This window comes from Rhea pennata, chromosome 16, assembly GCF_028389875.1.
Source record: "Rhea pennata isolate bPtePen1 chromosome 16, bPtePen1.pri, whole genome shotgun sequence".
Classification (NCBI taxonomy): Eukaryota; Metazoa; Chordata; class Aves; order Rheiformes; family Rheidae; genus Rhea; species Rhea pennata.
Genome location: NC_084678.1, coordinates 14556655 through 14569670, shown reverse-complemented (window position 1 = coordinate 14569670; position 13016 = coordinate 14556655). Strand labels below are relative to the sequence as shown.

The 13016-nt window shown below is 36.0% G+C and overlaps 1 protein-coding gene across 1 annotated transcript in view; it reads left to right on the top strand.

The window, feature by feature from the left end:
• Window positions 1-12687, top strand: part of TAF4 (TATA-box binding protein associated factor 4) — a 40682-nt gene extending 27995 nt beyond the window's left edge. Inside the window, exons 8-16 of the mRNA XM_062589103.1 lie at window positions 591-833; window positions 2687-2834; window positions 3207-3321; window positions 4037-4206; window positions 4662-4792; window positions 6162-6287; window positions 7567-7623; window positions 7705-7824; window positions 11309-12687. Coding sequence (XP_062445087.1) covers window positions 591-833; window positions 2687-2834; window positions 3207-3321; window positions 4037-4206; window positions 4662-4792; window positions 6162-6287; window positions 7567-7623; window positions 7705-7824; window positions 11309-11476 — 1278 coding nt within the window. The 3' untranslated portion in view covers window positions 11477-12687. The remainder of the gene's footprint in view (window positions 1-590; window positions 834-2686; window positions 2835-3206; window positions 3322-4036; window positions 4207-4661; window positions 4793-6161; window positions 6288-7566; window positions 7624-7704; window positions 7825-11308) is intronic.
• The last annotated feature ends 329 nt before the right edge of the window (window positions 12688-13016 follow it).

Here is a 13016-nt window from a genome sequence, read left to right as displayed (position 1 = left end):
AATAACACTGTATCATAATAATGTAACTCACTAATGTACGATCAAGGGGTGTAGTGATAGTTGTGCGTACAGTTTTCATGCTAACCTTTCGGGGTTCTTAAATGCTTGTTCAACCCTGAACTGCTCATTAGGAATTTTTATGATAAGAACATAACTAACGTAAAAATCTAGTAAAGCACTGTGGTCTCTGTTATTCTGAAATCTTCAAGAAGTGTTCCAATATGTCTTTTAAGTTGTCAAAGATTTTTAGTTGGTATATAGATAAGAACAAAATCAAGGAAGGCAGCATGGGCTTTGACTATTAAATACGCACTGAGTACATTACACAATGAGGGTTCTAGGTGAGTTTATATAACCTAGATGCCCATGATGGCCAAGTTGCCACAGTAAAGGTACTGTAATTCAGTCTAGCTTTAAAGGTGAAGTAGCAGGATATTTGTGTGTGCTGCTACTGCATTTTCTGTTCTAAAGCAGGGGTGCATCCAGACTGATGCAATTGATGGAAATTAAATGTATTACTTATTATAAAATCTTCATCTGTGATCTATGATGAAAATATTTAAGCAAATTCTTTCCTCCTTTCTTTTCAGAGGAGTTTACCTGCCTTGAGACAGTTAACACCAGACTCTGCAGCTTTCATTCAGCAAAGTCAACAGCAACAGCCCACAACACAAGCAACAACTGCACTTACGGCGGTGATGCTAAGCCCCTCAGTTCAGCGCACAGCAGGGAAGGCCACAGCAACTGTAACGAGTACTCTCCAACAACCTGTAATCAGCCTAACCCAGCCTACTCAGGTTGGCGTTAGCAAACAAGGGCAGTCTACACCACTGGTATGTAAGCTGAAGTGCATCTTCTGTTACTGCACTGTTGTTTTTTCAGAGTACAGCAACTGTTCTTCTTAAATTAGTTGTTTAGCTCAGTTGGAGATCTTTATGAACTCTTTAGAGAGAGTAGCTACTAAGAAAAAATATGATTTAAATCTGTTTCTTGATGAAAGTGTTGCATTATCTCCTATTTTATCATGAAATATTGGTGGATTCTCTCAATCCCTGCATATGCATGAGAAAGCAGGGTCCTGAAGGATCTTCTGTGTCACATTTCATAAGTCTAACAACAAATTAACCCAAAACAGGAGAAAAGATGCCTTTATTCAGGACAGCAGAGTATGTTGTCGATCACTTCTTTTTCTCTTCTTCTGATAGCAGAACACTAAGTATAAGCTTTCTGTTGAATACGTATTAATATACGTGGCTAACTTGATAGTTTTTTTTCTTTGTTTGTTTTTTGCTTCTTAATACTTGAATGTTCACTATAGAACATTTGCCACTTTACTGTCTTTCTGTATCCAGACGTTTTTGTATAAAATGAATAGGAGAGGTCACTTTTATCAATCTAGGACTTTAAAAAAGTATTTTGACTCTTACCTTGCAAGAAAAATTAATGATTATATTGATCTTACTAACTCTGTAACCTAGGTATTATCTACAAAGGAGTTAGAAACCTAGACAAGGATTAAGAACTGAACATTCACTCAGTGCTGCATTTACAGGCAAACAGCTTGCATATTTGGCCTGTGACCTTTTTTTTTAAAAAAAATAAAAGCATTAAAATATGGAATAGTAGCAAAAATAAACTGAGTTGCAGAATTAGGGAAATTGAATTTGTGAAATAAGGAGAGTTTGTAGACTACTTTTGAACTGCTGCAAAAAAAAAAGAATTTCTGAAAACTAGTCAAGGCCAGAAGGCTGACTCACATAAATGACTCTGTAGTATTGAATTTCAAGTTAGCAAGTTATGCTGAGTGCAGTTGACAATCATGCTGAAAAGAGGGAGTTCCCTTTTTATGTGCTTTACAACCATATTTTGAGTTCAGTAATTCACCGCATGTGGGGTGTGTATGTGTATATATGTTTGTATACATATACACACACACACACACACACACACACACACATATATATATATATATATATATATATACATACACACACACACACCCTAAGTGTATGTCAGCTTGACAAATAAATTGGAAAATAGTTAATAAGGAGACTTTAAAATGTGGTCATGTTTTTCAGTTATTTCAAGTTGGTCTGAATACTTCCATGGAAGTTCAGGTGTTTCTGTGATGTAGAGTAGAGCGTGGTCTGTGCAGCCCTGCCTTTATGAGTTCAGCTTCACAAGCAGTGTGGCAGCGGTTGTGTGAGGCTGAGTCCAAGCTAACAAAACCCGTGGTGCAGTGCTGCACAGGGGCAGCTTATGCTGTTTCTGGATGAAGACAAAATATCTAGAAGTATCTGGACTGTCTGTACCATGTCTCCATTATTTCTGGTTCTGCGGCTGGTTCAGGCAGGTCTAGTGTGCCGGGTCTATATGTAGAAACTACTTATGAAAAGTTTAGCTGGACCTTTTGTAATTACATGTGAATTTTTAATAGAAATGGATTGTTGATTATTCCAGTTGTGATGTAAAAAAATATTTTTTTTCTGCGAGGTATAATGCATCTAATTTTTCTTTAAAAAATACATCAAAATATGCTAATCCGAGATTGCTGGACAGATATGTTTAGACAACAACAATCTAAAAGTTGATTGTAAGGTTTTGGTCTTTCTACCTGATTCTTAGCCTCCTATTTGTAGTTGTTTCTCAGATCGTTTCCATCTCTTTCCTTTCCACCCATCTGTAGGTTATCCAACAGTCTCAAAAAACAGGGGCACTGATAAGGCCTCCACAGGTGACATTGACACAGACACCAATGGTAGCACTGCGGCAACCACATAGTCGTATTATGCTTACTACTCCTCAACAGATTCAGTTGAATCAACTTCAGACAGGTAAGAAGTCAATGTATTTGGTATATGCTGTATTAATAACATTAACTGAAGTTTGTTTTGTGAATGTTGGTTCTTAAGTGCTCCATAGCTTTCTGACGGCTATGGTACTATATTGCTAAACCCTTCAGTGCATGGTGCCATAGTGGAGGGGGTACAAATTAGTCAGGGTAACATTCACAGCCACAGAAAACGTTTAGGTACTGGAGGTGTGTGGGAGGATCCTGTTTCAGATGGATGAAATGCTAACAGACACTGTTGAGGGAAAACCTTTGTCCCAGACCTGTTATCACTACTACCCATGACTCGTTTGTAAATCTGAACTCTGGCACAAACTTGATACACGGAATACAAATCTTTTTTTTCTTCTTGCAGTACCTGTGGTAAAACCAACAGTATTACCTGGAAACAAAGCTATTGCCACTGTTTCAACGCAAGTAGCTGCTGCTCAGAAAAATAAACTGAAAGAGCCTGGGGGAGGTTCTTTTAGGTAAGGAACCAAATACTTATGCATGCTCATGTGGCCTGAACAGCCCGCTGAACTCGATGGGAGCCTTTCTGTTTATTCCAGTGGCACTGAATCAGGCTAGACAAACTTGCAGGAAATTGGGATGAATTTTCTGTAACCAGGTGTGCTACTTAGACTTTTTATAAACAGCTGTGGACATACTTATGCCAGACTGGTTTAGCATTCAGCTGGCACTGAGGGTAAATATCAAACCTTATAAACAACTCTTGTCTGGACAAGCAAATCGGATTTATTTCTCCGCTCCTCCGAACTCTGCTCAGGTTGTTCTGATGAGTAGCCTGTCTTACAGTGATGAGTGCAGTTTATTTTTGCTTTGTGGTAGTGATGTATCTAGTCTCTTGGTTTTCAATACGTTAAAATCTTACAGAAGAAAAGATCTTGAGAGAAAGTCAGGAAGCACAAAATGGCAGAAGTACTTCTGGTGCTGTTCTGTGGAATCAAATGATGTTTGATTTTATTACAAAATAAAATGCAGAAATGAAATAAAATATCCAGGTTTACTGTGTTTTCTGTAGTACACAAATGGGTTTTTAAAAGTTGCTTTTCGATCTAAGCAATTTGTTGTGGAACTTTCATTATATATACAGTTGTTGTGTTGTAGCAGCATGTATAAGATACAGGCCCTAAATGTTATGATTGTAATGTTGTGATTGTAATGAGTTTTTCCTTTCCTCAGGGATGATGATGACATCAATGATGTTGCATCAATGGCTGGAGTCAACCTATCCGAGGAAAGTGCTCGGATATTGGCGACAAACTCTGAGCTAGTGGGCACGTTAACAAGGTCCTGTAAAGATGAAACCTTCCTCTTCTCAGCACCTTTACAAAGAAGGATATTAGAAATAGGTAAGTTGAAGCTTTTTTGAGCTTTAATATATGAAAATTCCCCTAATCTTGTATTTAATAGAAGGCCCTTTTCCATAGAAATTGATTTGGATATTTTAAAACTTGCTAGAGTACTTATCTTTTGTATATTCTGGTGTTTGTGGGCAATCATTCAGCTTATGAAACTACTAACCGTTGTGTTGTATTTTCTTGAGGAATTGTAATTGCTGCTGTATCAGAAAGCATTCTTCATTTATTTGTTATTTTGCAGCATACAGCCTTTAGTAATATGTTTAGGATTTTGTTAAGCTAATGCAAACTTTTACATTTATACCATTTCCTGTTTAATGCTGGTCTGAGAAATACATGAAAGTCTTATTTTGCAAACAGCATTTACATTTCCGCGGCTTAGATCAGCCAGATGTTTAGCTGTATTAAGTTAGTTATGAAATAGCTAACTTTTATTCTGATCATAGGTAAAAAACATGGAATAACAGAAATCCATCCTGATGTAGTTAGCTATGTATCACATGCTACACAACAAAGACTACAAAACCTTGTGGAAAAATTATCAGAGACTGCTCAACAAAAGAACATTTCTTACAAGGTAACTTTAATTGTACAATAATTAACATTCATCAGGCTATCATATTGGCCTCAATGCTTATGTTCTGATGTTCTCATTCTACAAAGCTCATTTATTCTCCTGATTTATTCATTTATTCTCCTCAACTGATTCATCTTAAACTAAGATATTAATACAACGGATGACTAGAAAGCTTCAGCTTGTGTATACAAAGTGTTTTAAAAACAAATGCAGAGGAATTCTCTTCCCCCTCCCCCCCCCATACACTCTTATTTATTATGTCAAATATTTAGAGTCTATTCAGTGCTTGCATAATTGGATAGGCAGAAAAAAGATGGTCCTTAGTCTGGTTCACCACACCTGAGCATTATACTTCATATCGTTAGGTTCAGCATCACATCTCCCCTTGTAAAGCTGAAGATATGATGGATGTGTATGCTATTTTTAATTTCCTTTCTTCAAGTGTACAGTGTAGTGTACAGCATCTACCAACCAAATTTTGGTCTCCTGCCAAAATACCCTTAGAAACTTGCCTTCAGGAGCATTGGCTGTTTGGGGTTTTTTGCATGCGCTGATGTGTGTGGTAGTGTTTTAGTATCTATATGTCCCTTTATTTCTATAATCCAGTCTGTGTAGGCCCACCAGGTGCTGGAAGGAAACTCAGGGGGAGAAAGGTGAATCACTGAACACACTTAATATTTCTTAGAAAGGAAATACTCTTTGGCTACACTGATCTTCTAAGAAGGGTATATTCTTAATTATGGAAGCCCAATTATATAACTACATCAGCAAGGAGAGGATGCAACAACATTTAGCACTGAGGCTTGTATTATTTGGTATCCCTGCTCCCCCAGTATCAGCACACAGGAAGAATTTTTTCTGCTCCATTTTGATGGTAATCCATATTAATGAAGGCACTTTGTATGGGAAGAAGTACCTGAATAATAAACAAGCTATCACGATCACCCATTCCTCATACAAATAGTCATGTCTTATTTGGATGAGCAGTCTGCATCTTTTAATGCTGCTGAGGTGGATGTGGGACTAGGGAGCTCTGCTTTTAATTCTCGAGAGACTGTTGCCCGAAACATGCGTTCCTAATAGGTGTAAATGCCTAAGAAAAAGCAAAAAAACCAAACCCTCTAAAGTATGTTTGTGAGGTTAAAGCTATGATGATAATAGTTTAAAAGTCAAAATCCAATGAATTCATGGAATAGAACAAAATGTTTTTTAAGAGTTCTAGCTGGTTTGGTTTAGGTATACGCTTTTTTGTTTGAAAAGGACAAAGTGAACATTTGTGCTTTAAATGTGTATGTTCTTCTACAGTACAGTACAAGCTAACAGCTTTGTTTTTAAAATATGTAATGAGAAACACTTGCTGTGTTTTCAGGATGATGAAAGATATGAACAAGCAAGTGACGTTCGAGCACAGCTCAAGTTCTTTGAACAACTTGATCAAATAGAAAAGCAGCGTAAAGATGAACAAGAAAGGGAAATTTTAATGCGTGCAGCAAAGGCAAGTGCTTGGATTTCGTACTTAAACTTGCAAAGTGTCGTTTTTGACGTCAAAAGTAGAGAGTTCCCTTTCATTCTAAAGGATGAGCAATGAAGGGGAAGACTCTATTCTTCAAAGATAGAGCTTGATGAACTGGGTTTTTAGCTGCAGCTTTATTTGGCTTTCCATGGTGAACTAAGTGAAATAGCTTCTTTGCTATTCTCATTGCATTTTCCAAAATCTAAGTGGGTCTTTAATTTAAAAATTAATCTTTGCACTTTTCATAGTGAGAAAGATGAATCTATTATAGCTTACTGATACACATAGAGGGAACAGAAAGGTTACAAGTATTTTGGTGAATAGGAATAGAATTCAGAATGGTTTTGACAAGTTGGAGAAATACAGTAAATAGAAAGCAGTTTATGTAAGTACATATGTAAGCACTAGACTTAGTGGTTGTAATCAGTGCTCCAAATAGAGGATGAATGTAACTGAGTAGGCAGGAACTCTGGATGAGACAATCTACAAAACAAATCTGGATTTTTATGGTATGAGTTTATAAAGTCAAAATCTCACTTACACTGAAATGTTTTCACATAAGACAGGTGAATTAACAACTTCATTCCACTCAGTTACTGTTAGATCTGAGCTGGAATACTGTGTCTAGTTTTGGGTCCTGCCTATCAAGAAAGATTTTCAGTGAAGACTTCAGAAGAAAAGCACTATGGAGGTCCAAAAAATGTGACCTGTGAAGTAAGATTAGAGGGTAAATCCATTTATTTCAGAGGAGAGGAGACTGAGGCAAAAGCCTAAGTCTTCATTACGTTACTCTGTGAAGTTATATTTCACATATTTATATAATTCTGGGTCTGCTGCACCTAAAATGCAACAGGGAAGACATAGGTTAATCACTGGGAAAAAATGTAACTTTTTAAGGGTACGTGAACATTGAATTAGATAAAATCACTTATTTTACAGGTCTAAAGATTGGGTGAGAACAACAGTCAGATTTTTTTTTGATTATTATTAATCTTGCCTTATGTGAGTGTATGGATGAAAGACTGCCTTGAAGTTCCTCCTATTTTTCCTGTTCTTAAGTCAGAGAGACAAGAAACTAAGAGAACTGATTTATCGTAGGAAAACATTTTAATGGGAAAATATGTGCTAATATTGTTAGGCAATAGAGTTTGCTTTCAAAAACTGTGTAAAATATATCATCTACACCTGCATTTGTAACTGAGGTCTTTTCTTTTTTCCTGTCTTCTTCGCTGATCCTTCCCTTCATCCTTTATCAACATAGTCTCGATCTAGACAAGAAGATCCAGAACAGCTTAGGTTGAAACAGAAGGCCAAGGAGGTAAGCTTTCATGGTAACATAAGCTTTTCTGTTTAAAATTTAAAGAAAAATCATTAACAGTTCTTGTTCTTACAAATGCAGATGCAGCAACAGGAGCTAGCACAGATGAGACAGAGGGATGCCAACTTGACTGCATTAGCTGCAATTGGTCCCAGAAAGAAAAGGAAAGTGGATTCACCGGGCTCTGGATCAGGGGCAGAGGTACAGAGTAATCCTTATACCCTGTGATTTTGCTCCATTAGCCTCTGTAACAATCTTTCTGTTTAGAGCTTTCTTCCCTAGTTTGTGGAAGTTTTCTGAGTAGCAGAAGCAAACTTCAAGGTGCATTATCTGTTTGCTCCAAAACCAGACTCAATTTTTAGCACTAATTTCATGACATGGAGGTAAGACTTTTGAGTTGCCCTGTTCTGATTCGTGGAAATTGAGGCATGTTAGAGAGCTATTGCTGTTGAAAGAACAGCTTTTTCTTAACTTCCATAGTTTTGGAAGAGATTGCAGTAGCTGCTTTGGACCTCCACAGCAGATCAGTTTGACCAATTCAGTTTAATTTTGATGTTCTTATATATTCTTCGTTCTTCCTATCAGTCAAGCCAACCTTTTAAAAATTAAAAATATCTCTGCTGGCTAAGTTATCCTGTGCTCAAGTGTTTTGGTTAGTTTAATGTTCGTTTAAATTCAGGTTGACTGATGGCTATCTGATGTATTTGTAAACCACTTAATATTTATTAAGTGATACAAAATTGTTTTCTATGCAGAAGATACTGAAAATGTAGGTTTTTTCTAATGCTTAAAAAGAGCAAAATCTCCTTGAAGATTCTCATTAACAGGGTTTAAAAACTCTTTCCATAACTTGAGGATTTTCCCCACAAAGTTTTGTGTCTGATAGCAATGGTTTTATAACTCTGTTTATTACTTTCTGAGCATCCTGAATTTTACTACTAAATCTATTTGTACTCTAGGAAAGCTTCTTGTTTCAGAAGAATTCATCTTTTTTTATACTGAGTTGCAGGGAGCAATAGCTTCCCTGTGCTTAATATGAAATGTTACAGAACAATCTGAATAGTAGTAAATCTTATTTGTAAAAAAGAAACTCAAGCCTCTTGGGTACCTTTTTAAGTGACTGTGAGTTTTTTAAGGCCATTGAAACAACTTATGTCAGGAATAGTAAATTTCTTTGTATTTATACAAGTTAACAGGTTATGGTCTTATTTATAAATGTAGTTTAAAATTATAAAACATACAACATGCTATACTTTTACAAAGATAGATTTTTAAATAAATGATATGATCTCTGAGGACTATATTAAAGTATCTCATGCAGTGACACTGACTACTTATGCATGCTCAACTGTGCAACCTTAATAGTCTGTTAATGTCGCTTAGATTATGGAATGGATTTTACATCTACTGTGAACACTTGTTTGTATTTCATCTAAATCTGACTAATTTAGTTATCCTAGATTAATCACTTACCGGTTAACCAATTAACTACAGGTTCCCTGGAAATCTAATCTTTTTGTCTGTTTAATTAAGAACCAGCTGCTTTTGATCTGATAGACTCACAGCTGTGCTTTTGCTACTGTGTCACTTGACATTTTTAAATTGAGCTCCACTTGTCGCCATTTGTATGCAGTTTGTAGTTAAGGCATATTACAAGGAGTGTGGAAAATAAGGTTTATCACTACTTAGACACAGATTTGTAAATGTGAGCTTTTGATGTCTAGGAATACTGAATCTTAATTACACATAAAATCACTTCTAAATAGTAATTGCATTGTTTCAAAATTCAACAAAATAGGTTGCTGTCTGTGTTAGAATTCTGTGTCCAAACAGGTTAATTGAAAGTTACCAAAAAGCGTATTAACTCCTTCTGTGCCACAGGAATGGCATAGTTCTGTCCTTTTTAAAAAGCACTTGAAGCTTTATCTTTGCATTTAAAATACTACAGTTTACTAAGACTAGGTTTTTTTGCATATTAAAAACATATTATTTCTATAGACTCATTAGTATTAATTTGTATGTATTTGACAAAATTTAGTTAGCATCCTGTGCTATCCTGAATCCTCTAGCGTCTATTGAAATTGATGGAAATTAGGCACCTAATTTATACAAGTGTTTTAAAATACCGCTTTGAAAATCCAACTTGTAAACAGGTTTCCTAAATATAAGACTTCAATGATTTGATGTTTTCTGCTTCAATGGATAACTTGCTTTAGAAACAAAAGTCTGACTTTATTCTTAGTGTTGTGTTGAAGCAGGAAAAGCTGCACTGAATGTAGGGTAACACTAACTGGGAGATGGCAATTTCCAACACAAGTTTGATTGCTTTTTTTAATCAGTAATATATACTAATCATAAATATATTACTTTGACGTGGAGGATTTGAGTGTGGTTCTCAGCAACTGTTTCATGTGGTTTGTACACTGTAAATATTTTTGGCTTTTGTCAAGTCTGGTGTGCTCTTATTTAGAGCACTACTTCGAAGTACTCTGAACTTTCAGGCAGATAAATCTGTATTTGTTCACTGGTGGAGTGTTTTTGGACTTTTTAGTGTCACTTGATATGGAAGTCCTATTAAAAGAGAGAATTCTAGTAATGTGGGGGGGGGGAAACAATTCATAAAGTCTCAGAAATACTCGCTTTCCAACCACTCAGAACACCTTTATTACCATATAAACACACGTAGAAGAGGCAACTGCCAAAAATATTCCGAACTTTAAAATTGAGATGGATGTTGACTTTTCGGTCTGTGCGTGCCATCTACTGGTGACTGTGCCGTACTACTCCCACTGCCACTGCTGGTAAGGAAGAGCAGGAAGCTGCTTCAGAACTTTTCTGGGTCGTTGCTGTTCTGACGTGTGCTTCTCTTCAGCTGTCCTTGCTGGACCGCGTGCTTCTGCCAGCGTCAAGCCTACTACTGCAAAGAACTGTTTCCTGCAAATAAAAAGGCATTGCAATTAAACCTGGGGAGCTGTTCTGCAAGTTCAGTTATCATCCAGGATACAGTTGCAGAAGGGATGTGGGCATCTCCAAAGAAATCTAATGGCTTTCCTTCTGTTCCTCAAAGTGACAAATAATAGTACGCTACTCACTTCCCTTGCAAATCAGTGTGGCAGACTGCCGGGGGGAAAAGTGTTGTTGAATGATAGAGGAATTCAGAGATCATTAGTGAATGTCTGAGAGTGTCCAGAACAGCTGCTTCCTAATATAATCCTGAGTATGGCCACAGCTGTTGCCACCAAAAGGCAGAGCTCATGGCACTGTGCCATGAAGATCATGGCAGGGAGCTAAGACAATATTTAACACCCCAAACCAGGTGCATAGGACTGCTCCCCAGTTCATCAAGAACTCCAGAGGCCACCCTGGGGTTCTCTGTGCCAACCTTGTGAAGAAAAATGAGAGTACTGTCTAGCTTTTTTTGGTTTGGTTTGTGGGGTTATCTGTAGAGAAGATCATTCTGCCTTTTTTTTTTTTAATATATACATTAAATGTCACTGAAAACTTTTGATTATTCAGTTATTATTTATAAATAATAATTAAAAACATCTCTGATCTGGTAGAACGGTTTGACTGTTTGATAACTTCATGTCTGTAGTCACTTCTTACCTTACATGTTTCTTTCTGAAATTTTAGATTTCCTGTGAGCATTGACATGTTCTGATTTATCTGCTCTTCTCATTTCCAGGGATCTGGTTCAAGTGCAGCAGTCCCAGGCAGCTCTGGAGTTGGAACAACCAGACAGTTTACGCGACAAAGGATAACGCGGGTGAACCTCAGGGACCTCATATTTTGTTTAGAAAACGAGCGAGAGACAAGCCATTCACTATTGCTATATAAAGCATTCCTTAAGTAAAATGGAAAAGATCAAGGTATTTTTGTCGGAGAGCCGCCTGAGGACATTTTTTATATATTTGCAAATTACGCCTTTTTGTAACAAGCAAATGGGATATTGTTTAAAAAACAACCACCTCTTTACATGGAACAGTTTTATATTCCTGTTTATAAATAAACTCTTCGGTATAAGAGAAATACATTTCTGTAACAGTGAGGATACTTACAAGGCCTGTGGATACTATAAAAGGACAATTAAATTTTAACTCATCTCTTGATTGAGTGGCCTTCTTGCCAAACAAGCCATATATAAAGACTGATGGAATCGTTTAGCAAATAACTAGCTACCCTTTGTCAGCCCTGTAGCAGTTTCGACATTAATTGTGCATTTTAGTTCAGTTTTATTCAACTAAATCAATTATATAGGCATATGTCTACAGCAGATGACCTCATTTCATTTAGCTTTTTTTTTTTTAAACAGTCAGTTAGCAAAGCAAACTGATTTTTAAGAATATTTATCTTTCCCCCAAATGTTCAAAATCTAGAGGGATATACAGTTAATTTTAAACATAACCTCAATTTTAATCACATTATTGCTTATTAGAGGCCCTGAAATCCCATAAAGGAGGGTTACTTCTGAATGTTTTAGCAGCATCTGTAAAAATGCATTTTATTTGCTATAGTTTGTAAAGCTGTAAAGTTAAAAAAGGAAAAAAAGGAAAAAAAGAGAAACCTTTTCAGCATAAATATATTTTACTTGCACTGTGTTTTTTAGCTAAAGTGAAAGCTTAGATTAAATAAAATCAAAGTTGAGAGGAATCATCAAAAGACTGTTTCTCAGTGTGAATCAAGTGTTGAAAAATGGTTGGTGTATTTTGTCAGTAATTGTACATAATTTTTGGCACATAACATAAAAATGGCTATGTAAACTATAATTATTTTGCTAAAAGACTGTATGCAAGCTGTGGGCCTACTTTAAAGATGTCCAGAGCAAAGTCCCTTCTTTGTACCTATTTTTTTATTACAAATATACTAATTGGTTCTTTATATTTTCAGAGGTTATTGTATTAAATTGTCTATTGATAGTACTTTTATGACTGTAAATACTTTGGCTTTCTTTGTGTGAACTCTCATGGTAGAATTTAACTCTCTTGCGTGTAAACTGAATGCTGATCAGTATTTTTATCAACATCTGACAACTGTTACACCCCTTTTATTTTGTCTTTTAGGAAATCCTGTCTTTCCATTTTTTTCATGTAAATTTTGCACAGTTACTTGTTCATATGTAAATATTTTACTTTCAAAAATGAAGTTTTTAATTGCTATTGTTTTATATAGGATTGAAAGAAAATTAACTCCTTTATTAAAAACAAATTTATCTGTATTTGCTAATGTATTTTTCTCTCTAAATTTTTTTCTCCTCTTGGATTTATTTTTCTTGGTACAGTAAACGATTAGTCTACCTGAGGGGATGCCGTTTCCTAAAGATGCACTTTGTTTCTTTTATATTGTTTTGTTTTGTCAGTGTTTTGGAGGTGTGCAACTTTCTGAATCTTAAAACT